At 43.5% G+C, this 26,569-nt stretch overlaps 2 protein-coding genes across 2 annotated transcripts in view; both read right to left on the bottom strand.

Moving 5' to 3' along the window:
* The window catches only part of MPP1 (MAGUK p55 scaffold protein 1), a 32,004-nt gene extending 20,025 nt beyond the window's left edge, over positions 1-11,979 (bottom strand). The window contains exon 1 of the mRNA XM_058535043.1: positions 11,527-11,979. Within this exon, the coding sequence (XP_058391026.1) occupies positions 11,527-11,628 (102 nt within the window). The 5' untranslated portion in view covers positions 11,629-11,979. The remainder of the gene's footprint in view (positions 1-11,526) is intronic.
* An 11,998-nt stretch (positions 11,980-23,977) lies between these two features.
* On the bottom strand, positions 23,978-25,409 carry SMIM9 (small integral membrane protein 9). Its single transcript, XM_058535151.1, has 2 exons — positions 25,265-25,409; positions 23,978-24,111 (listed from the first exon to the last, which is right to left on the bottom strand). The coding sequence occupies exons 1-2, from the start codon at positions 25,407-25,409 to the stop codon at positions 23,978-23,980; spliced, it is 279 nt and encodes a 92-aa protein (XP_058391134.1).
* Between the last annotated feature and the right edge of the window lie 1,160 nt (positions 25,410-26,569).

The following is a 26,569-nucleotide window of genomic DNA, read 5'->3' as shown; positions in this document are numbered from 1 at the left end:
CTTCCTCATCTTTCTAATCTATTAATGTTGAAGTTGCCCAGGGCTTGGGACAAGAGCTAACACAGTGGGGAAGGCCAAGTGGAAACCTCTGAATGTGCCCCCCACCCACCCCAGATAAAATGTTAAATCCACAACAATACGGCTGGAGAAGGAATAGGCCTGAGCTTAGCTTGTGACAGGGTCAATTCAGTATTTGAGTACAAGCTGAAAATGAAGGCCAGCTGCATTCCAACCACTTCTAGAGGTGTCCCTCAAAGACAGCGAGGAGGGAAGATCTTCCCAGCGGACGGGGCTGTGAGTGGTGTACCTCCTCATCCACTCTGTGAGGAAGGAGAAGCAGGAGTATCCTCAGGTGGGAATATTTATCTAGCTAGCTAGCTATATCTATCTATCTAGATTTAGATGTACATCTATTCATTCATTTATTCATTCACTTCTGGGCAGTGTCCAATGGTGTACCCAAGGTCCTAGACGAAAAGGGACTAGAAAATCAGAGCTAAGGAGCATAGAGGCTTGTGGATGAACATATGTCTCATAAGATAGGGGGTGCTCCTTATAAAATAATGTAAAATAACATTTTAATTTTAATTTACTTCATCCTTTCTAAGAGGTCAGTAGAAACTCTGATAGGATGCGTGTTAGTTATTGGCTGGCCTCAAATAAGGGAAGTACTGAGAAATGGAAACTGCCTTGTGTGGCAACTAGAACTTCAAAACACTCACATGACGCTGAGTCACGTGGCATTGCTATTAAAGCAGAATTGTCTAAGATAGGGTTGTATTTAGAAAACTGACTTGTGATACCTGGGGGCACAGAACTCCACAAACTTCAAGGTACTCCACCATAGGTGATACCATAATACAGTTAACACTTCATCGGTACGGGGGTAGCCTGGCATGCAGACACCAGGTAGCAATGAAAAGGAGGCTCTGAGGTTAATCTTGAAGACACATTGTTAAGTGGGGAAAAAAAAGACAGAGTGAGGAAAAGTATGGTATCATCAGCATAAACAGTGGAAAAAATGAATATATTTATATTTGCTTGTCAATGCATACGCTATCTCTGGAAGTGGTTGCTCCTAGGGAGGGGAACTGTGTGACTAAAGGATTGGGGGGGCGAAGGAAATGTGGGCTATCTCTGTAGGGAGTGCTGAGATATGTTCAGAATCCTGAAAGACACCACTACAGAAAATGTGTGCATTCAAAATTTCATGCATCCCTTCATTTTTACTTAATTTCTATACAGGCAAATGAAGACCTGTTATTCCTAAAAGCTCTACAAAGTACAATGCTTTCTATTCTGGCGAGATGGAATTTTCCTCAGTGATTGTGATTTGGGTTCTAGTTGGCAGCTTCAGTACTTGTGTGTACCCTGGACCCTGTTTAAATGAGAGTGAAGTGGGGAGGGAGATAGAAACCCACAAAAAAAGAAGAAAACATGAGGAAGTCATCAGGGAGGAGAGATTTCAATAACTTTCTAGAAGACAAAAAGCAGGCAGGGGAATGGTCATTGATCAAGTAGAGCTGAGACAGCAGAGCCTGGAACGTACACAGAGGAGGAATCAGCCACTCCCCAGAACACAGAAGGCTGGGGCTCGGAAGTCCCTGGACAGAGAAAGGATGCTTGGGGTGAAAACATCTCCCAAAAAGCTGCCAATCTGGCCTTCAGCTCCACTTTCAAGGCAGGAAGAAGGAAAAACGGCCACGCCAGTGGCATCTGTCCCAGAACTTCTCCAGTGGACATCTGTTCATGTCTCATCGGCCAGGAAGAAGTGGGACAAGAGAGAATTGGGATAAAGCTGTTGGGTCAGCAACAAGCTATAATAATATAAAAACCACTTACTTTCCCTTTTTATAATCTACCTATACACAAGTCATGAAACAATTATAGTTAAAGAGCAGATTGTAAATGTCAACACTACGACAATATTAAAGTACACATATACAAGGTAGAAGTTGAGAGGAGAAAAGAAATGAAGGGAAGGGGCCACTGATCTTGTCACTACAGTGAGGGGAACAATAAATGAAGGAATAAATGTATAATTTAAAGCTCCAAGGGTAACCAACAAGGCAGAAGTTGCAAACCGATGGCTCACAAACCTGTTTTATTCTGACCACATACTTTTGTTTTGTGTAGTAAAAATCAGGAGATTCCAACCTCTCTTTAAAATCGCAGAAGACCTGGCACCGTTGAACCTGTCTCCTCACAGGGCTATGGAAGGATGGTCCTGCAGATGGGCACATGCTCCCCAGGCCATTCCCTACTGCTCCCTGGGACAGAAGCCAAGTGTAGGCTGCTTATTCCCCTGCACCTGGGATGTTATTTTTCTTACACACAAGTGGCTTCACTCACCTGATCCATGTAGGTTACACTAAAAGCACCTCTGGATGACTTTTTAAAAAATCATGTACATGATGTAAAGGCACAGGCCCTCGAATAACTAAAACGATTTTGAAAAGGAAGAAAGTAGAAGGAATCAGTTTATGCAGTTTCAAGACTTACATAGTTACAAGTAATCAAGATTGTGTGGTATAGACACATAGATTCATAAAAGGAGAAATTGATAAATTGTACCTCTTAAAAATTAAAAACTTTTGCTCTGTGAAAGCCTGTGTGAAGATGATAAAAAGACAAGCTATGGACTGGGAGAAACATTTACAAACCACACACCCAACAAAAGACTAGATATATATATCTAGAATATATAAAGAATGTTCAATACTAAACAATAAAAACGATCTAATTAGAAAATGGGCAAAAGACAGGAACAGATATTCCACTAAAGAGGATATGTAAGGAAGGATGGCAAATGATATGAAAAGATGTTCAATATCATTAGCCATCAGGGAGAAATGCAAATTAACAGCATAATGAGATACTGCTACATACCTACCAGTATAGCTGAGATAAAAAAGAGTGATAACACTAAATGCTGGCAAGGATGCAAAGAAACTAAATCTCTCATCCATTGCTGGTGGGAATGTCAAATGGTACGACCATTCAGGAAGAGAGCTGAGCACCTTCTTAAAAAACTAAACAACTACCTCACAACCCAGCAACAGCAACCCAAGAGAAATGTTCACACAAAACCTGTACATGAAGGTTCATAAGAGCTTTATTCATAATAGCCAAAACCTGGAAACAATCAGAACGGCCTACAACAGGCAAGCATACCAACAGACTATGGTCCATTCATATCATGGAACACTTCTCAGCAGTGAAAAGAGACAAACTATTAACACACACAACAACTTGGGATGGATCTCAAAGGCATTCTGATGAGTGAAAAAAGTCAATCTCAAAAGGTTGCATATTATATGATTCCACTTATATAACACTCGGGATGACAAAATTAAAGAGATGGAGAACACATTAGTGGTTGCCAGGGGTTGCGGGGGTAAGGGGACACATAACTATAAAGGGGCAGCACCAGGGAACGGTTCTGTATCTTGATTGTGGTCATGGTTACATGTATCTACACATGTGACAGGATGGCACAAAACTATACTCACATATCGTACCAAGGTCAATTCCATGGTTTTGATACTGTACTATTATTGAGCTCCTAGTAGATACAGTTGAGCTTATTGCATAGAATAACTAGCAAAATGGCTGACAAGTAGTGCTTGCTTGTAACCAAAGAACTATAACTAAGAGAGCTTGGTACCAAAGAACGGGTCCAGGCAACAGATCCTGGAGAAATATGCAGTATACAGGACTGGTATGCAGACTGAGATTCCCAATCATATTCTGGGATGGGGAAGTAAGAGGCCGTGATACACTGTGACCAAACAGTTCCTCAAAGCACTGCCCATGGTGACCTGGGACCACGTGGTTAAAACTCCTCAAAGCTAGTAGCTACTGCCACAGATCCATTTAAGAAGCATGAGATCAAATCTCTCTCTAAGTAGATTCAAGAAAACTGGAAGAAATGCAGTGAAAAAAACTCCCTTTTTCAAATTAACCATCTATACTATTTCTATGTTTTTACCACGTGCATGTATTATAGAATGAACGTATAGAATGAAGAATTCCAGGGCCACTGACTGAATGATTGCTGCGAAAAAATGATGAGTTCGAATCTCAAATTTCTGGCTTCAAAGCATGAAATAAAACTCAGGACTTTCCTTGACCCTGACTTACGAATCTCTTATCACTAGTAATTGTGGGGCTGAGAAAGCTGAAAACCAAACTCAGAAATTAATTCTATGGGTTTATCAGCAACTACCATTTCTGTGTAGGACACAGGTGGCCATAAAGTCTAGAAACATGGATCATGATTTTATCATATGCTATAATGTATAACCATCAATAAACCATTTATGAGGATTCACCTGTGTTTCCAGACTCGATAGGCCCCTGCATAATGTTCTAAACAATGACAGATTGGAAAGTCTTAGTCCAGAGAATACAAAATGACCTTTGAAAGGAGGAGAAGCCAACATGATAGTGTACCTAGAACAGGCAGATAAACTACCACCCTTACGTCATATTCTTCTTATTCAGCTTTATTAAAAGATTGCTTTTAACATGTCAGCCTTTAAATTAAGGACTCAGCAAAGCTTACAAGAGGCAGAACACATTCCAGCCAGAAAAGTTCAAGAGTTGCTATCCCAAAGGTTGGTCTTTCAAATGTGCTTATCCATCAAGATGCCTTCTCGATGACTAAGAGTCACTATCACACTCACCCAGAAGTTGCAAATGATGACTAAGATAAACGGAAACCTCCAACGTAGTAACTAAAGAACCAACTCACAATAGTGAGGCTTCCAAAAGCAAAGTATAATCTTCTCCACCACGAACCTGTCCTGAGACACACTCCCCAGGGCCTGTCTTCAGTGAAACTTCCCTGCACTACTCAGAAAGGGAGGGCCAGCTTCTCCTCAGCCTCACCTTACAGAAAACTCCTTCAACTAGCCCCCTGTATCTTCTCACTACAGACAATTGTAGGAGCAGGGATATGCAGACATACACTTGATGTCTGTGCGTACACACACACACATACACAAGGAGTAAAGGTGATTCCTTAATTCAATCTGGGGGTCTGAGACTACATTAAGTGCAGGAGATCTCGACATAGTTAAGTCCCAGTCTCTGCCCTTCAACAGCTCACTATAAGGAGAAATCATTCATTCATTCATTTATCTAACATAAACGAAAAATGGGAAAGATATCCTCACATCAAGTTTAAGATTGTCTTAGACTGTAAGCGCTCAAAGGACACAGACCAAGGTTGTCAGCCTTCTTCCAAACTAGCAAATGGAGTTTCACAGCGGCTTTCTGAATGGTGAGGAGGATGGCATCCGCAGGGGGACGAGACCAAAGAGAAGTCTGCTCCTCAGTGGGAGGCGAAGACAGAAGAATCGAGATTCAGACACAAGCTCTGCCTGATGAAGTTGCATCCCAGTCTTCCTGCTACACAACTGGCCCAGACTGAGCTTAGGAGAAAGGGGAAGGTATTTGCCTTTGCCTCAGGATAACTAACTGGTACAGGCTGACAACTTACACTGCAGCCTGTCCCACTTGTTCATCCACTCCCCTGCCACGCACCAGACACCTGTCCCGGCCCCTGATCCACTCTAACTTTTCTTGTTTCCACAGCTGATGATACATTCCAGTGTGCCATATCTATTTTACTTGTTATTCTGTTTATTTTGTCTCCCCAATCTGGAACATAAGGCCCACTCAGGCAGAGGTCTTCATCTGGTTTATTCACTCATGGACCCAGGAACCTAGGACACTGCCCAGCTCGAAGTGATGACAGGAATGACTACCACGGCACATGCTGCTGTGTTTTTGAGTTATTACCACCATCATCACCACCACTGCCATGCAATTGGTAAGTGACACAAGCAACACTGAAGAAATAATAAAGGTCAAAGGTAGTAGATTTCAGTTCGGAGAGTTCACTTCACGACTTCAAAACCGCCACTCTCATCTGCAGTGGATGTGGGAGGTCCCAGGGCTCTGGTGGGCTTGCCCTAGACCAATGACAAGAGAGAGTGGAAACGGCTCCATTCAGATTCAGGAGAAACTGGGGAGTAAACTCCCACCCACGACTCCACGTCTGGTCTTTGCTCTGCAGCCTCTTGGCCTTTAATCACACAAAGTGCTGGAGTGGCAGCGCCTGCTGCTCTGAACGCCCTCCCTCGGAGAGGAAACAGCTTAAGTGGGGTTCAAAGGGCAGAAGCAGCTGCTCAAAGAAGTTGAGATTAAAAAAGAGATGAAAAACAAACTTGGCGGGGGCTGGGCGGTGGTGGGATGAATAAAGCAGGGGCAACTCCAGTTGGCTTTCTCATCCAAACAATGGGATTAAGAGCGAGTGACAGTGAATGGAGGAAAGAACAAACATTTGTTCAGCCTACTGTTGGGCTCTTTGCCAACTGCTTCCACATGGAGACTTAGGAGAAGGCCCAGCCAAGAAGGTGGCGATCCCCAAAGGGGACGGACCCTGGGTACTGCCAACAGCTGCAGCCCTCTACAGCCCCAGGCAAACACCCACTCTCAGCCTGGGTGAGATCCTACTCCACTTGCGGGAAAAATAAGGGAAACTGGGAGAAAACCAAGAGTGCTTCAAGTATTAGAAAGAGATTAGCACTGTTTAACCACAAACGACAAGAGCTGGGGAAAAGAGTTGGAGAGAGAGGAAGGCCTAAGAGTCAGGATTTTCTGTCAAGTACTGTCTCAAAATCATACATTTACTAGGCATGTTGTTTCGCAGGCACTAAATCTGTTGGAGAGCACATACATCAATCCAAAGGCCAAGTCTCTAAAGATCCTTTTGCAAAGCGCTTTATCCACCCAATGTACTATGTACACAGGCCTAGACTTCTCCCTCCACTGAAGAGAAAGAGGAAACCCAGGTAGCCCCACATAGAAAGAAGCACAGGACTGTGAAGCCATTAAACCAGTGCCTGGACTGTGCACATAACGCCCTCTGTGAAATCCTCATTCCCATTTTGTGATCAATATTCAGAGGTGCAAAATGATTTAGAAACTTGTCTGAGGTTAAAAGACTAGTAAGTCTCAGACTCCAGGACTTAAATGAAGAGCACGGACTTCAGCGTTTGTGAGGGTTCAAGGAGAGAATGCAGGCACAGCGTCTTCCAAAATGCACAGCACAGAGGTGGTCTTTATATGAGGGGGACAAAAGGGTATCTGGGGACACAAAGATAGCAATCCAAGTTCATTCCTATCGGAACCGCAGGGCAGCTCTCTTCTCCCAACTCATCTCCTCACCTGGAGTCCAAGCGTCAAGAGGGCTTTTCCTCTACACAGCTTCAGCAAGGCGAGCTCTGTGGGACCTAGAATCCCCCTGAGAGAACTAGTAACTTATCTAAGAAAGATTTATGGAGGTGCTTGGCAGAGAGCAGTGAGTAAGAGACAAGACCCCCACGGTCTCGCAAAGCTGGCATTCCAGTGGAATCTTCAGCTACTAAACAATCCATTGGTTAGACAGAATATTCAAAGATGATGATATGCACTATGGAGAAAAATAAAGCAGAAATGGGGCGAGGGGGTTTGCAATTCTAAATAGGCCTTGCAGGGAAGGTGACTTTTGAGCAAAAAAACGCTGTATGTGCTTTGCTCATGTATATTTCTATATATGAAGGGAAAAAGAAAGAGTGAAGAATCAGAAAAGAAAATTCCATGTTACAAAAGTTGTATCTGGTTCCCTAATTCAGAGCTTTTCTTCCTGTTCCCCACCCCTGAGGTCACTTCCCCTCCCCCAGCCAATTTTGGAAATCCGGGGATTTACTCTGGCCTTTCTACACTCCACACCAGGAGTCCTCCTTTTTTTAGCAACACTGAAGGGTCTGAGCAATTTAGTGCTTAGGGGAAAAATCTCTGCATCAATGAAATGTCAACTGATTACCCCTGATTTAAGGGAATTGATCTTGGCCTGAAATATCTAATTCACTGTCAGGGAACATGAGCTAGGAAAGGTTATCTTCTCGAATTTAAAATATTGACTAGAATTTACATGATAAAACTCTAATTTACTTAGCCTCCAGTGGTCACAATAAACCCAGATTCTTACCTGCAAGGTATACCAAGTCCTTTCTTTTGAAAGGCAGTCATAAAGTTCCTTGAAGGGAAGGGTAAGGCAGGAGCCAGACAGGCTGAGACTACACCATGTACTGGGAAAAGTGGTGAGAGGACTAAATAATTTGAAAATTACACTTTATTTTCTATTATCCTTTCTGTGAAAAGAAAAACCTCAAATGGAAAAATTCCCTCCTCACATGAAGCAACCAGATCCAAGTCTGGAGCAAAAGTTCTTCCTTAGGCAAAATCAGAGAACATCAGGAGCAGCCTCACTGACAATGCACACCACAGACCGGCCAGACTCAGTCAGCTTCTTGCCAGCCCAGAAGGTGCCACGCTTAGCAAGAACCTGGATGTCTTTGCACAGGCGGTTGCCCCTGCCTGGAGTGCTATACACCAATTACATCCTAGAGACCACACGACTCAGGCTCCGACAACTTCCCAGCACCCCACACCTGCCTCTGTGTCCTCCCTTACTGACTTCCTGGCCCCAGCACCAGGCCTGTACACAGTAGGCAATCAACAATCCTGTGTCAGAATGAGAGATTACCAGTGTGGAGTAATACCGCATCTCATGGCCTAAGAATCAACAGATAGGTCTTCTCAGTAGAAACTCACCTGGAGCCTGCTTAGGCCATTTGTTGATGTGGGATAGGCCCAAGTGAATTTTCAGGGATTCTCAACCTATTGCTTCAGGTCATGGGAAAAGTGCTGCTTCAAACAGGACTGAAGAGAAAAGCAGTATTAGGAATTTTACAACCAATTCTATGCGCATTAATGGATACTGCTGTAAAGAATAAGGCCAGAGAGAGCTTATAAAATTAGTTTCTCCAAGGAAGGAAAAATACTTAAATATGGGAGACAGGCTACAGTTCAAACATACTGCAAAATTATCTTTTGACAATACTTTATTAAATGTGGACTATGACTGGAAGTGAAACTTTGGGTTTTGAGTCTTTAGAACTTTTCAGAAAGCAATCCCCTTAAATGAAGCCTTCAGTAACAGAATTTTATGAATTCCATTAAAGCCAACAACTTCCTCACAGGTTTTCCTGCTTCTTGCCAGTATAGGAAAACGTGCTGACTGCGACTGGACAGGCAGCTCTCAGGGAGATGTTGGATGTCCTGGTGTGGTTCAAAGTGCTTGATAAGCATTGCCTCAGGTAAACATCACCACAACCCTCCAAGCAGGTCCATTTTACAGAGAAGAGAAACCTAAGGCACAGAGAGCTTCAGCAGCTTGCCCAAGGCCACACAGCAAGTGAAAGGCAGAGCCTAGCGTTGGCAGCAAAGACTAGAAAGAGCCCCAAAGAGAAGGCGAATCTTAAGAAATAAGAATCAGCAGGTTCACGGGGTCAAGCCACCCCTCACCATATGGAGATTCTCCCCATGATGTCCACACCTTGGCAGACTAGGATGCTATTTCATTCAGGGATTTAGCAAGTTTTCTAATTTCATCTTCTTCAAATCCTTGAATAACACCAAAACAAACTGGCTAACTGGTAGACTGCATCCAGTATTTTAGGGTGAACTCATAGCTCCACAAAAACTACTGTTTACTCAGAGGATGTGCCCACAACATAACTCTCGTAGTGATGGGGCCTGTTTTCAAAAAGGCAAGCAATCTCTCCAGTCGGCCCATAAGGAGCAGACAGGTTTACACAAAGTCTGGTCATCAAGTTACAGACTGGGCCCAGGTTGTGCTGAGGGAAAGGAGCCAGAGAGAAAGGACTGCATATAGCTGGATTCTGTTTATAAGGCAGTCTTGAAAAGGCAAAATGATAGTGCTGGAAAGCAGATTCATTCCCAGGGTGGTTTCCAGGTTTCCAAAGTGGGGGAGTGACTGTAAAGGGCCACGAGAGAACTTTCTGGAGTGATGCAAATGTTCTATAGTATGGTTTTGGTAATGGTTACATGACTGGATGCATCTGTCAAATCTCATCGAACTGCACATTAAATTCGTGAATTACACATATGCTAATTATACCTCAAAGCTGCCGAAAGTAAATTTAATAAAGAGATTTTTTTGAAAAAGTTAAGGCTCAGCCAAGTGAGTTGATTATGGGGAAGAAAAAACATCACATGTCCAACCTTATGTGGAACCAGGTAGTTTTAGACCCTGATTCCCTCCTAGTGCACATTCCACTGCATAACTTCCAATTTTGTCTTGTCATCTGAATAACAATGACGTCTTCCCCACCTGTTCATTGTGGCAATCCTTTATGCCTACAGTATGGTGATCATGATTTGTATGAACACTGCACTCTGAGTGTAGTATAAAGGAAAGGCAATGTGGTGAAGCAGAAAGTACACTGAGCTTTGACTCTGCAGATACAAAATCTAGCCTCAGTTCTGAGGCTTATCAATTGTTTCCTTAAGCTAATGCCCAGAGTCTACAGCTCTACTGTTTGCCTTACCTCGTGGATTTTCAGTTTGGTCATCTGTGAAAGCAGAAGGTTACGCTAAATCTCTAATATCCACCTCTTCAGTCATTTGCTAATTAAGCAAACATTTCTGAGGACCCATTTATTAGGCATTTAAAATTAAAAAAGTGACTGTGAAACAGCCTTGCCCTGGACGATCTCTAAGTCTAGGAAAGAGATGCACACTATGACTTCTGAGGGTGGGTCATCAAAAGCAACACAGCCTCTGCCTGGCTCTCTCTCTCTCTCTATCTCTGTGGATATTCACTCTTAATACCTGGCCACCATGCTGGTCTGTCTTCTGGCTGATGGCTTCAACTGACAGCCAGCCTCAGCCTCCAGATGAGTGAGTGAGTGAACGTTCTGGTGGCTTTGCCCTTGCCTGAGAGACGGTGAGTGACAACTTTACCTTGCTGGGTCCAACCCACACCCGGAACTATGAGAGATAATAAGAAAATGCTCAACCTTCCCTCTGGGCATCTTTGAAGATACAGGTTAACAGCTATTAACCGGCCATCACAGGAATCTGGAGGGCAGAATTACCTCTGAAATCCTTGGATTCCTTGTCCACCCACAAGTATACACAGGCCACTCCATTTACACCCTAGCACAGGGGGCCCTGCCTAAATGCAGAGGGACAGTGAGTGAGCACTTTAGAGCCAGATTTGGCTTTTATAACCTTTTTTGGTGACCCAAATACAAGCATTTCAACAACTACCCCGCAAACCTACTCTTGGATCTGTTCCTTAAAGTGTTTCTGTTACCCTGACTTCCATCCACGAAGTTTTCCTTGACCTTAATAAGCGCTCTGTCCAGGCCGCGGCCTCTCCTATTTCCACCTACAAGGGGTGCTGGGGGCAACGACCTACGACACCCGAAGCCCCGCAGGAACTCCTCTGGCCGCCGCGGCCTCCACCCTGGGGAGAGGCCCCCCGAGGACAGGCCCCCTGGAGGCAGGGCCGCGGTCGGGGGAGGTCCCGCGGCGAGCAGCGCGGCCTGGAGCCGAGTCCCGGCCCCGCACCCCGCGCCCTGGGGACCCGCAGGACCCGCTCACCTCGGGCCGGCTGCGCTTCTGCAGCAAGTGTTCCAGGTAGAGGTCGGAGAGCGCGGTGCGCATGCTGCCCCCGCCCTCGCCCTCGCTCGCCTTGAGCGTCATCTTGCAGGAGCCGGAACCCAGGGAAGCAGTGACTCGGGTCCGGGCGGAGCCGGGAGTGCCAGGCCGGGGGCCTGGGGAACGGCGGAGGCGGAGGCGGAGGCAGCGGGTCGCGACGCGACTGGGCCGGTCACCACCCCGCAGGCTGCGCGCCAGGCGGGAGGGGGCGGAGCTCCGCCCACGCCCGGGCCCCCGCGAAGGCTGGCGCCCGGGGTCCTGAGGGCCGGAAGGAAGCGCAGCTCTCGCCACCGCCGCTGCGGCTGAGTCCCGGAGGGGTCGTGGGAATAAAGAAAACGGCGCCCAAACTGCGGAGGGCCCCCCAGCCTCCAGCTGGTTAAGCGTACCGCCCACACCCTCGCCAAATTCGTGGGGATGGCAGGGAAGCCGCTCCTTCAACTCCGGGCTCTACCCATAAATCGATGCGGGCACAGGACGTTGCGAAAATGCCCTTGAGGCTCCTACGCTGCTGGTGCCCTGTTATTTACATTGCTGTCTGCAGTTCAGTAATGAAAGACCTGATTGCCTCCAACAACAAACTGTTTTTACTTGTCTGAGGCCACATCGGCTGCTGTTAATGCCATGAAAATTTTGAGGGATCAGTGAAAGCGACGGGAGCCGATATCCCTTAGGAATCTTACAGCAGGATTCCTTAGCATCCTATTGCATTGGTGGCGTTAAAACAGCAGTCTAAATGATGGAAAGCTTTCTGAACAAAACACACATTTACTGGGCTTACAGGGCTCAGGGCTGTCCACCATATGTATACACCTTTACCTGATAAAAACCTGACCCCCTTTACCCCAAGCTAGTAACCTCACAGTATCATAAGCAGATCATTTCTCTGTATAATCTGATTCAGACCTTCCAATGGCTCATAGCCAAGAGGAGAAAATCCAAGGGCAAGAATTTGGAGCCGGATCGCCCAGTTTTCTCTGCTAAAAGGCTTGAGCTCACGTGATTGATGGCTCCCTTCCCCAAGATTACCCTAAAGGAACCATAGAAGACTGAGACAGACAGAGACTGAGACAGAGAGAGAGCAAGACCTTTGAAATTCAGAGTGTGATTTTGCTGCAGGAATAGACTAATGGAGCAATGGGATAGATTAGAGAATACAGAAACACACCCTTGCATGTGTAAAACTGTGGGATATGATCAAGGTGGCGTGTTAAGGAAGTCAAGAGGAACTCATTAACTGAAACTGGAAAATGGTTATTTATATTGAAAGAGATGAAACTGGAACCCTCCTCCATGCCATATGAAAAAAAAATGTACTCCAGATGGATTAATGACTTAAATGTTAAAAACACAACTTTTAAGGCTCTTGACAGAAAACATCAGCAAGGAACTTTTAGATTTTAGGGTAGAGAAAGATTTCTTAAACAATGCAAACAAACCATTTACTATAAAACAGAATATTGATAACTTTGACTTTGCTAGCATTAACGACTTTTACTTATCAAGAGACAAAGTAAAAAGCAAAAAAGACCAGATATGCATTGGGAGAAAGTATTTTCAATACACACAAGTGACAAAGGATTCGTATTGTGAATATATAAAGGACTACAAATTAATAAGAAAAACACAAACAATCCAGTAGAGAAATGGGTAAAAAGCATGAATAAACATTTCACAGATGGAGAAACACATATGACCAATAAACAAATGAACAGATATTCAACCACGTTAGTGACAAGGAAATGCAAATCAAAACTACAATGAAATACCACTGTACACCCATTCAATTATCAAATATTAAAAAGTCTAACAATATCAACTGCTGGAGAGGATGTGAATCCATATGAGTTCTTGAACATTGCTACTGGGAGTCAAACTTGGTACTACGAGTTAGGAAAACCGTTTTCCATTATCTCTTAAAATTGAACATGCATCTACCCTCTCATCCAGCAATTCCATTCCTAGGTATATATATCCAGCAGAAATTCTTGAATTGGTACAACGAGGGCCATGTACAACAATGTTCATAAAAATATTTTGTTAATAGCAAAAACCAGTGAACAACTCAAATGCCAATCCACTGTGGCATATCCACACAATGGAATATTATTGAAACGAGAAGAAAACGAATCAGAAATACATGCATATATAAAATAGAGAAAAACACTTCCTCACCCCTTCCCACTCCCTAGAGGAAACAACCTTCCCCAGTTCGGTCTGTAACCTTCCAGGCCTTCCTCTATGCACATACAAAATATTCAAAATTAGAGTTGCCTTGTTTGTCCAGGTAAAGAAACCATAGTATGCATGGTCTTGCTCCTTCTCCTGAGCCAAACCATTCTTCTTTCCCCCAGCTCCCCATGAAGCAGGCCTCCTCTGAAGCCCAAGGCAAGATATTATAGCTGGAAGATTGGTTTCTGGGTTCACTATAAAACAGAGCCTGAATCAGAACATATGTGCTAAACCTTTATGGTAGGATCCAATCCCATGGGTGTATGAGTGAGGGAAAAAGGGAAGTGAGGCAGAGAAGGATGGACAGAAACTATAAATTGTGCTCCTGAGCTAGCCATTGCTATTGAAGAAAGTATAGCTTGTTTCTCAGTCTCCCTAGATGCGTCTAGACATGCTGTATAGAACCACAGTATCTTGAAATTGTCAAGGAGGGGAAAGGAACTGATCTGCCAGCGTCTTTTGGTCTCATCTCTCTCACTGGTCAAAGTTTACCCAGCCATGTGTTAATTTTCCCACACCTCTGAGTTGTGTTGCCTGGGTCTTGGCAGTCACTAGGGAGTCATCCCACATGCCACAGTTCAGTGCTGGATCTAGAAGTGATAGGAGGTGTCAGAATCTCCGTGGGTCTAGTCAGACTGAGCTTGAGAGGTATAAACTGGGTCCAATTTTCCCGTTTTTATATGTTAAATGGCTATAGTGATTGATATCAATACTTAAGAAATAGTTTCTGTCTTTCTTTCCATAAAATTCACCCATTTAAAGTGAAAAATTCAGTGTTTTTTAGTATAATCACAGAGTTGTACAACCATCCCCTACTATCTAATTCCAGAACTTTGTCATCACCCTCAAAGGAAACCCTGTACCCATTAACAGTCACTCCCCAGTCCCCTGTCCCTAGCCCCTGGCAACCACTAACCTATTTTCTTATGAAGATGTCAGTTCCCCCCAAATTGGCCTATAGATTCAATGCAATTCCAATAAAAATCTCAACAGATATGTTTTGTGAAACTTGACAATCTGATTTTAAAAGATGTGTGGAGTTGTAAAGAACAAGGATAGCCGAAGCTCTCTAGAAGAGCAAGGTGGGGGGACCTGCCTTCCAGATAGCAAGACCTGTAAGAAAGCTATGGTGATTAAGAGAGTGTGGCATAGGCACAAAAGTAGACAAATAGACCAATGGAACAGAAGAGAGACTAGAAACGGATTTGTGCATATTTAGATACTTGGTAACATGACAGGTGGCATTGCAGAGCAGTAGGGAAAGGATGGACTTGCACTGAGTGGTAGTAGTGGTACTGGGCGTTTTGGGGATCCATATTATCAAAATGGAAACCAAGACTGGTTAGAGGTGAAGGCAAACACTTTATCCAAATAATTGCAGTTGGAAGAACTTCAGAGAGAGTGATTCTTTGAGCAAAATTTAGTTGAAGTTTTTATTGAGGCAAAGCTCAGGGTGGAAAAGTACTGGGAGAACAAGTCGGCTGACTCAGAGGGTGGACGGTCACACAGCTTGTCTTTTTTTCAACATTCTCAGGCCTTTTGCTGGTCAGCCAGTTCTGGTTCAGGGTGCTCATTGCTCAGAATCTGGTTTTGCTCCTTGGAATTTATTGCTTCTCGGAATTTATTGCAACTACCTCCTTTTCTCAATTCCTAGAACTACCCTTAGGCACAGAAATTCAGTTCAAAGTTCATGAGTGGAAAAGTATAGCTTCTCACAATACCTGTATTAAAAAAAATGAAATTGGACTTGACCTCACACCTTACCAAAAATAATTCTGAGTAGCTTAAGGACTTAAATGTGAAATGCAAAACTATAAAACTTTTAGAAGACAAATAGGAGACTTCCTTTATGACTTTGGGGTAGAAAAATGATTTCTTAAACACACACCAAGAACACTAACATAGAGGAAAATGATTGCCAAATTTGACTACATTAAAATAAATACTTCCACTCACCAAAATACATCATATTGAGAGTGAAAATACAGTCCTAAAACTGGAGGAAGGTATTTTCCACATCTATAGCCTACAAAACATTAATATACAGAATATATAAAGAATTCCTGTGACCAATAAGGACTAGATGAAACTACAAATTAGAAAAATGGGCAAAATTCCTTAACAGGAATTTCACAGGAAAGAAAGACAAATGATCCATGAACATATGAAAAAGTCTTCAATCTCATCAGTTATCAGGGAAGTGAAAGTAAGAAAACAATAAGGTAGGGCCGGCCCCATGGCTTAGCGGTTAAGTGTGCGCGCTCCACTGTTGGACGCCCGGGTTTGGATCCCGGGCATGCACCGACGCACCGCTTCTCCGGCCATGCTGAGGCCGCATCCCACATACAGCAACTAGAAGGATGTGCAGCTGTGACATACAACTATCTACTGGGGCTTTGGGGGGAAAAATAAATAAATAGAATCTTTAAAAAAAAAAAGAAAACAAGATACAATTTTTCGTCCACCAGATGGGCAAATAAAGTGAAAGACTGATGATATTGCATGTTCTCAAGGATGTGGTATGACGGGAACATCACATTCCTACTGCTGGTAGTAGCGTAACTTGAGGCAATTGCTTTGAGACTGAGGTGGAACGTGCACTTCCCTTGACCCAGCAAGTCAATCACAGGGTATAGTCTTTATGGAAACTCTTGCGCATGTGCATGAGGAGACCTGTGCAATAATGTTTGTAGAAGCTTTATTAAAAATCCAGAAACAATACAAATGTCCTTCTACAGTTGATGGTCTAAATGAGTAGGGCTCTTTTCATACAATACGACGTTATACAGAATGGGTGAAGCAACAAGCATCAGCATGGATGAGTCTCAAAACAAAACAAGTAAAAGAAGAAAATCAGAGAATACATCCATATGATTTAGTTTTTATGAAGATTAAAAGTAGGCAAGGTGGGGCCGGCCTGGTGGCCTAGTGGTTAACTTTGCACGCTCTGCTTCAGTGGCCCTGGGTTCGCCGGTTCAGATCCCAGGCAGGGACCTGCACACTGCTTGTCAAGCCATGCTGTGGCAGGTGTCCCACATATAAAGTGGAGGAAGATGAGCACGGATGTTAGCCCAGGGCCAATCTTCCTCAGCAAAAAGGGGAGTATTGGCAACAGATGTTAGCTCAGGGCTAATCTTCCTCACCAAAAAAAAAAAAAAAGCAGGCAAGGCTGTGGTGTTAGAAGACAAGACAGGGGTTACCTTGGGGGTGAGAAGGGGCTGGTGATGTGGAGGGGGAGGAGGACAATGACTTTGTTCACTCTGTGCTCTTTTCTGTAGGTGTGCTATACTTCAAAAAAGGAAGTTTAAAATTTCTGGGGCACCAAGCCTCAGGATACTTCAAGAGTTCAAAAAATGCAGGCAAAATTAAATGATTTATTGCCAAACATAATCGGCAAAAATATAAAGAAAACCAAGGTAACAACACAATGTTTAGGACAGTAGGAAGAGAGAGGGCTGTGAGCCTGGAGAGTAAATTGGTACAAACCTTATGTGGAACAGTATCAGAAACCGTAAAGTGGTCATAGCCTGTAACCCAACAATTCCACATTCAGCAATTTATCTTAAACAACAAGTTGAAAAAGACATAGAGACTATAAAGATGTGTGTAAGGATGCTCATCAAATTACTGTTTGTGTAGTAGAGTCCCAAACGCTACCAACATGGAAACTTGGATGTTCAGAGAAAATGCAGCTCTTCTGTTTTATTGTAACTTATGACTTCCCTCCCAAGCTCCCACCTGCTGGTTAGTGGAAAAAATTTAAGTAAATTTCCAGTCTGATTTAAAGCTTACTGTAAGTTGACAAGTTAAATGGTCACTTCAGGTTTGTGAAGAATGATGTTCTCCTCCTGACATGTGGAAGTGTGGGACAAAGGGTATGTGGCTCATACTATGCTATAGAGTGAAATTGCCCCCTCGCCTCAGCTTGCAAGTGTGAGCTGGCACCCACTGGTGTCCATAGGGGTGTTTCTTGTTCTTTGTTGTCTCTTGTCCCCTATTGGCCTCTAGTGCAGGCCATGGTCTTTTGGTTTGAGCAATGCTTTCAGTAGCCTCTTTCAGACCCTCCACTCAGCTTCAGTGTAGTCTTAACTGAGTTCACCTTGCTTTGCCACCACAGGCCACACAACAGGCCAAGGGGCTGGCAACTCGCTGGGGCTCGCCTCAGTATCAATTAGACTAGCACTTCACTCTTTCTTTCTCTTGGCTTTTGCCATGTTGTAAATTCATAACCTTCCACAATTTTCCCTAGCTCAGTAAATGACAACTCCATCCCTTCACTTGCTCAGGCCAAGAGCCTGGGAGGCATCCTTAAAGCCTCACTCCCCGCCCCACACCTCATCCAACCCATAATCAAACCGTGCCGGCTCTCCCTTCCCAATATCTCCAGAATCTGACATGTCCTGCAACTATGCTGCTCCCTACCCCAGTCCAAATGAAATTGTCTCTCACCTGGATTTGGTCTCTCTGCTTGTATTCTCGCTCCCCTACATTTTCAACGTGGCAGCTGAGATGACCCATTAAAAATGTCTATCAAATTACCTTCCTTCTCTGCTCCAAACCTTCTGTTGGCTCCCCTATCATCCTCAGGAAGAACACAAACCCTTTCATCGGCCCACAAGGCCCTACTCTGTCCCTCGTTGACTCTGGTGTCTTTGCCTCTTGAACCTAGCGACCTGCTCTTGTCCCAGCACCTGTGCCCTGCTGTGCCTTCTGCCTGGACTGCCTGTTGTTGCTGTTTGCATGATCCAAATCCTCCCACTAGCACACTGCTCCATAAGGTCCTAGATTAGTGTCTGGTTGGTCACCTACTTGGAACAGCACCTGCCTCACAGTGGGTGTTCAATGAATGTCCACTGACTGAATGATTTCAAACTCAGAACAGCAAAGGGGAAAAGCAAATTAATAATTTGTAAAACTATGACCTGCATTACATTTATAAGGGTGAACAAGTAGAAACACACTAAATAATTATTGTATAGGGGGTGGTAAAATGATTTATGTCATATCTTCTGCAAGGAATATTATGCAACACTTAAAATTATACAGACTTATATATTAACTAACACAGAAAGATGTCCATAATTTGTCTTATAGTGAAGAAACAAAGTAGGCTACAAAATAGCATGCATACAATGATATTCTGGTAAAAGAACAAGTATCTATGTAAATGAGTTTCTGCGACAGTGTGTGCATCAGCATTTCTCAAAGAGTGTAGGATACTCCATAAAAAAAATCCCACATTCAAATTTGTTTGGGAAATGCCGCATATTATAGCCTCTTGTGGAGATTCATATTAGCTTGTCAAAGGCTCTTAAAAGTCCTAGAACAAAGAAACATGTTTAAATGTGTTTAATCTAGCATCTCTCAAACTTAATTGACCACAGAGCCCTATTATCTAATAACATTTATTAAAACAGAACTATTGTTTCACAGAACAGATTTTGGGAAACTGATAATAGAAGCATAGAAAAAAAGTTTGAAAGGAGATGCACCAAGATGCTCACAATGCTTATTTCTGGGTGCTTTAGGATTATGGATACTTCTTCTTCTTGCTATATTTTAAGAAATATTTTGCACTAAGTATGTATGATTTTTATATTCAAAATAGTAATAAGGCTATTCCCATTTTTCAATCACATGTTTTAAATGAAGGCAAAGATAGTTTAAGATGGAAAACAATTTAATTTGAACTGACAGATACTTCCTCATTGTAAGCAATAGCACATTCTCCACTGTCTTGGAATCCAGCAAACCAAATACCATGCTTGACCAATTGAATCTTCTAGTACTTCATTGGAATGTTTCACCTACAAGAATACTGGGAAAGGAACAGAAAATGATGAATGCTGAACTAAGTCTAAATTCCTATACACTCTCTTTGGTCTGCACAGTTACTTGGTAGTTACATCATCTTTTCCAAGATAGGATTTTAGACTGCTTCTTCTCTTAATATGAACTAAATGATTTCATACAGACAAAATGCTTCCATGACTTGGGAAAATAAGAGTAAGAATGTGTTTCTAGGGCCGGTCCCGTGGCTTAGCAGTTAAGTGCGCATGCTCCGCTGCTGGTGGCCCGGGTTCGGATCCCGGGCGCGCACCGACGCACCGCTTCTCCCGCCATGCTGAGGCCGCATCCCACATACAGCAACTAGAAGGATGTGCAACTATGACATACAACTATCTACTGGGGCTTTGGGGGAAAAAAAAGGAGGAGGATTGGCAATAGATGTTAGCTCAGAGCTGGTCTTCCTCAGCAAAACGAGGAGGATTAGCACGGATGTTAGCTCAGGGCTGATCTTCCTCAAAGAAAAAAAAAAAAAAAAGAATGTGTTTCTAGTGCAGTTGGGATTGGAGGTAGAGGGAGAAATATGGCAAAATGGTTTATCTTCTTTTGTTTTCAAAGTATCTTTTTAAAAACATACTCATCAAACAATCCTGTGTGTTGTGGAAAGATTGGGAAGTGCAGATAGACAAAAATAAACATGGAAATAATAACAACAATAGAAACAATAATGAAAACCACCGATTCACTACCACAAGGAGGTATCCAATGTCTAATACTTTGGTTAGGTCCTTAAAGGCTTTTTCCCTGTACCCATAGTTTTTAATAACTTAGATTAAATTGTATATCTTCTGTTATAATCTACTTTTTTCCACTCAACAATATTTCATGAATATGATTCCATGTAATTGTCCTTCTACAACAACATTGGTGACTATGTAGTACTCACTGTATGAATGTTCAATGCTTTCTTTAACCAGCCAATGGACATTTAAGTTGTTTCTATTTTTTCACTATTATGAACCATACTAAAAAATCTTTACACTACGTGTATCTTTGCGTATTTGTTAGCGCCAGTCAGTCCTTCTGATTGCCACTGGAATACGGAGAGATTGGCCAGGCTTCCATGTTGATTTCCTCAGATAATGAACAAGCTGCCAGCTTAAGCCTTCATTACAGCTACAGCTAGTGGTGCATAGGTGAGTACAGAGGATGAGTAAAGAGACCCAGAGAGACCGCAATCCTTACTGTGAAAAATATTAGTAAAAGTCACCAAGTATCATTGAGAGTCTACTATGTGTCTCCTGCATCCATCATTTTTTCTCTAATCTTACTGTCACTAAAGTCTCTGCTTATCTCTACTTCACGGTGTTGGTTTTTTCGATCCTGTTCTTCAGATCTCCTTTCATATTTTTTCATCAATGTCTTCTTCTGTTTTGCTCTCTCTTGCCCGCCCTCTTGCCCTCACTGTCCTCATTGCTGTTTTTTTCTTTCACTAGCCAGCTTGCTTGTTCCTAGCGAGGACTTACTGGTTTTTCTCCTCAGGTTGTGCTTAACCAATACTTCAGATGCTTCTGATACAGCTGGCCTGCTGGCCATAGTTTAAGTAACAAATTACTTAAAAGATATATAATCAGATATATCTTGACTTGAGTCCTGGCTTCTTTAGCTGGGAAATGCAGTCTTCCTCTGGGAAGAAGGAATGCTTGGGAAGAAGGAAAGGGATTGGTGAACATATAGCCAGTTTCTGGCACAGTCTGTCTTACTGACCACCTGCTCTCTATTTCACTCTTCCTTCCGTACACGGAACACAGCCACCCTGTAGTGCACACAGAAATACGCCACCCAGATCCCCCCCTTGAGAACTGCCTGGTTTCTCTAGCTGCTGAAAGTGCTGTCAATACACAGCCTCTATCTGTTAGCTCTTTCAGCGTTTGCCTCAGCTGCCAAGAGCTACCTGCACTTCCTGGGGCAGCCCACATCCAATACTGATTGGGGTGTGGTTACAAAGGTCCAACCATTTCAGGCTAATGTAGGACATCTCTGATGGGGTCAACTGAGGCTTTATTGAGCTTGCAAGGCAATTCAGCTTCTCCCTACCTCCACAGGCGTTGATCATCAGGCATTGATCCCTGATAATCCCGGAGAATACCCTAAACACCAAACTCCTGTCTCTCTGTCTGCTTCCAGAACATCTGACTTGTGGCACAACTTTTCTCGAAGACTAAAACCCTGTCTCCAGGGTTTTAATTAAAAACCACTGTCTCCACCTCAATGTCCAGAGTATCTGGGTGATGCTTGGGTCTCTCAAGTCTGAGTTTGGCTCTTCTTCATTAAGTGACCTATGAACTAAAACAAGTTATCAGTCCCTGATCTCCACACCCCATATACAATGCTGGAGCAGGAAGAGGACAACCACCATAAACACTCCCATTTCAAAAGAGGAAAAATGAGAGACACACAGCAGTTACTGCTCTATAGTAATCCTGGAATCCTGCTGGGCAGGCATTGATTAAACTCCAGACCTTGCTTTATAGGAGGAGCTCCCTGGCCCATTGCCCACCCTCTGGGAGGCTCTTCCTATCTATTATTGTCTGTGGCTGCATCTGCAGCAAGTGTTGGGGAGCCCCTCCAAGGGGCCTTCAAAGCCTGTGTCCTTCTCATGGAAGATCAGAGGTCCGAATATTGTTTTAAGGCCCAAACAACTGATAGCTCATCTAGTTCTGGCTCATAGCTTATTTGGCAATAAGCTTCTCTCAAAACTTAGCTGACCTCTATTTGGCTCTAATCAATTCTATGTGCCAATATGTATATATCCAAGGTTGTTTCCTAGACAAGGTTCTTGATCCTGTGATCATTTTGAGGTTATTAGAAGCCATGAGTGGGGACGCCACAACCTTAATCTGATCTTTGCCCTCAGCCACTTTATTAGATTGTGAAGTCTGAACAGTCCTTTACTACACAAAGCCTTTTTGTGTGTGTGTGTTTGAGGAAGATCACCCCTGAGCTAACATCCATGCCAATCCTCCTCTTTTTGCTGAGGAAGACCGGCCCTGAGCTAACATCTATTGCCAATCCTCCTCCTTTTTTTTCCCTTTTTTCTCCCCAAAGCCCCAGTAGATAGTTGTATGTCATAGTTGCACATCCTTCTAGTTGCTGTATGTGGGATGCCACCTCAGCAAGGCTGGATAAGCGGTGCGTCGGTGCGCGCCTGGGATCCGAACCCGGGCTGCCAGTAGCGGAGTATGCGCACTCAACCGCTAAGTCACGGGGCTGGCCTCCACAAAGCCTTTTTTAATCCTGCCACACACTTACATAGGTTCCCCCACTTGGATTCTGTCTCCCACCATAGCACTGACCCACCAGTTTATAATTATTCAATTGTCTTATGTCTTTGTCTCTCTAGCAACTAGGACAGAGACAGGCAAGTAGTCATCTCTTGGTAAATATTGATTGAATTAATGGAATGTAGGCTTTTCTAGCTACGCTTAACTATTTTCTGACTATTTCAGGAATCTCTTCGGCTTCATATGATTTATGTAGCTAAATATTTTGAGAAATTTTCAGGCAATTGAAAACAGCTAATTATATATTTTCCATGTATAGTTCCTATACCAAAGAAAAGGATAATTAGGAGTTAATGAAATTATAAATAAAAAATGATCAGTTGCAAACACTGGTTATTAAATGTCACCTGTAAGTCATTGGTAATGGACAGGGCAGGTTGGAGAAAAAAAGAGAAAGTAGAGGAGACTTTTTTTTTTGGCTGAGGAAGATTCACCCTGAGCTAACATCTACGCCAATCTTCCTCTATTTATTTTGTGTGTATGTAGGTTGTCACCACAGCATGGGTGCCGATGGGTGATATAGGTCTGTGCTCGGGAACCAAACCCAGGCCACTGAAGTGGAGTGCCCCAAATTTAACTACTAGGCCATGGGACCGGCCCTAGCGGAGACTTTTTGTTTTTTTTCCTGAGGGAGGTTTGCTGTGAGCTAACATCTATTGCCAATCTTCCTGTTTTTGCTTAAGGAAGATTCACCTTGAGCTAACATCTGTGCCAATCTTCCTCTATTTTATATGTGGGTCACTGCCACAGCATGACTGCTGATGAGTGGCGTAGGTCCTTGCCTGTGATCTGAACCAGCAAACCTGGGCCACCGAAGCGGAGAGTGCCAAATTTAACCACTAGGCCATGGGGCTGGCCCCTAGAGGAGACTTTTTAAAAGGGACCTGGATGGCCTTTCAGAGTTTTGTTCCCAGAATTACCTTTCTTAAAACTTTCCCTTAATTACAGATGCGCAGGCTGATAGGGAATCTGATTGTTCCTGTCTCTCCCTCAGGTTCCCTCTCTCCTCCCCTCTCTTCATGTCACGCAGCAGCTTACGTGAGGCAGCAGAGGGTCCCCATCAGTGCTGTGATGATAAGCAAAGCAAAAATGGCTGCTGGAGATATGGAGCTCTTGATGAGATCCCCCAAATACTCCCTGAAGTTGCTCAGCCAGGACCTGTGATTTTCTGCAGAAAGAGCATAGATGTTCATTGAGGAGAGGTCAAGTAAATGATGAGGCTGGGATTTGAACCTTGGTTCAAGTTCAAATAGTTGTCTCAGATATCATGCTCTTATAGTTGTCCAGAGCCCATATTCTTGACTACTTTGCTGTGCTGTGTCTAAGATATTCAAGGGGTAAACACACATACACAAAAGGTATCCTCAGATGAATATCATCTTTGCCTCCTCATAAATTAATAGGAACAATCATCTCTGCCCCAGACATCTATCTTAAGGGTTGTTTTGAGGTCTTGGTGAGTAAATGGGATACTTTGTGAAAGAGTAACATGAATTAATAAGTAACATGTTGTTGCCTTAGAGTATTTTTGGGAGTTCTACAGGAGGCTGAGGGCAGTGAGTGCCTCAGGAAGAAAAAAAAGGCCACCAGCTCCAGGAGCATCCAGAGAGGGAAGGGGCCAGGGCAACTGGCAGAAGGAACTTTAGAGAGAGTCTGCTGATGAAGGTAAGGCTCGAGATACTGGGTCTTTTCTTTAGGAAGTAGGGGAGGAAGGAGAGGGGACTGTGATGTAACCCCAAGGAAAGAGGTAGGGGAAACAACAGTGTCTGTGGCATGGAGTCAAGAGGATTCACCACTCACCAGCAAGACACTTTCCATAGCTGGAGCTCTGGAAAGGACCTGAACAGCATGGGGTGCATGTTGGAAGCTGGGTTTTGGGAGCACCTAAGCCACAGATCAGCGGATCATCGAGTTTAGCTTGAATTTCACTTCCTTTGTCAAGTCCTCCCTGACCCCTTCCCCAACTTTATTTATCCCTTTGTTTATTTACTTTATTTTTATTTACTTTATTTTATTTACTTATTTTACTTTATTTGTAGCAACTTTATCCTTTTTTTCTCAGGGAGCATTTGTCATATTCCATGGAAGGTTGGCATCTACGGCTTTGGCTGCACATCTCTGAACTCCTAATTCATGTCATGCAGCAAAGGGCTTGGTGCACAGTAAGTGCGTTAGTGCTTGTTGAACTAAATTGAACCAAACCAGAATAGTTTGCTTTCCTGTGAACATTATTTTTAAATACAAAATCAGTTTTTCCTGACCTGAGACATAAATCTTATGTCTTACGCAGCTAGGAACATTCATCCTAACAGCAAACACACCCCTCGAGCGTAGTTTTGATCCTGCTTTATCTTCTGTTCCAAAGGCAGATAAAGGCGACGGTGAGGAAGTTACAGTCTCCGGCAAGAGGCAAGACAGAGAGCACAGCAGCAATCCGATGCTCAGCAGCTTCTGGGGAGAGTCCATGGACTCTCCTGAGGGCCACTCAGCTGTCCTCCTAGCTCACTCGGACAAGGGGAGATGGCTTTTTCCTCCGCTCTTTCCAAGGTGGTAGCTTTGTCTGAAAAGTTAGAAAGTGGTGGTTTAGTTTTTATTGCAAAAAGCTTCTCCCCTGTCATGAACACAAGAATAATTCACGGGCTGACACTTGAATCCTGAATGTGGTCAGTTTCCAAAGCAAAATGTATCCCACTCCAAAAACCAAAACAACACAAAACAAAAATTTACTGTTCTCTGTCAGGTCAGATACCTGACATTCCCTCCTAAACTAGATCTCCCTTCAGGCTTCCCTAACTCAATTAGTGGAAACTCTTTGAGTTGTTCAGGCCAAAATCTGTGGTGAAAACTTTGACTCCTCTTTTTCACTCCCACATCTGATCTACAAAGTGTATCCATAATCCTGCCACTTCTCACCACCTCCACTACTACCCACCATCACTGCTGTCTCCCTTCTTCCATCCTTGCCTCCCTTCAGCCTTTTTTCCACTGAGTAGCCAAAGAGATCCTGCTTTGTTGAAGCGTAACGGAAATCTGATGACTAGCTTCTGGGAAGATGTTTTGCTGTCTTGATAAAAAAGATAGAGCTACCATTTTCCCTTCGTGCTGCCTCAAACATTAACTGTTGCAGCAGCCATCTTGTGGCCATGAGGCAATGTGCATGAGGAGAAGGCCAAGAAAATGACATCTCTTCTGGCTCTGATAATTTCAAGCCACTAAACCAACACCTCTATCTTCCCACCTCTGAATTGCTTGATGTGAGAAAAATAAACCCGTTTAAGCCATTATAATTTGCACTTTCTATTACTTAAGACGTATAATTGATACACTCATCCACTTTTTGATAGGGCTTAAAGAGACCTGTGTCAGTTGGGAAGCCACTTACCTGAAAATTGGCTTAGCACCAAGGAATCCAAAGAAGCCAGTGAATGAGGCCTCAGAGTGCAGCAGTCTTCAGAAGAAGCTGGCCAGAGTCTTCCTCTAAGGTCTCTGAAGTTCCAAATAGAATTCTATCACTCCTTGTGACATCATTTACTGCATTTGACCCTCTCCCAGTCTCTATTTGACAGCTAAACATACAGACATCTTTTTCTGTCTATGCATAAATATCTGTGTTGATACTGAAACCC

The sequence above is a fragment of the Diceros bicornis genome, chromosome X (assembly GCF_020826845.1).
Source record: "Diceros bicornis minor isolate mBicDic1 chromosome X, mDicBic1.mat.cur, whole genome shotgun sequence".
NCBI lineage: Eukaryota > Metazoa > Chordata > Mammalia > Perissodactyla > Rhinocerotidae > Diceros > Diceros bicornis.
Note: the sequence above shows the minus strand (reverse complement) of the source record. Positions and strands in the feature narration are given on the sequence as shown.

What these genes read in the sequence shown, in the direction of transcription:
- SMIM9 (XM_058535151.1), bottom strand. Translation starts at nt 25,409, where the DNA reads ATGGACTCTCCCCAGAAGCTGCTGAGCATCGGATTGCTGCTGTGCTCT. An exon ending in ATCAAAACTACGCTCGAGGG is followed by an intron (nt 24,112 to 25,264) that starts GTGTGTTTGCTG and finishes CTCTTTCTGCAG; the next exon opens with AAAATCACAGGTCCTGGCTG.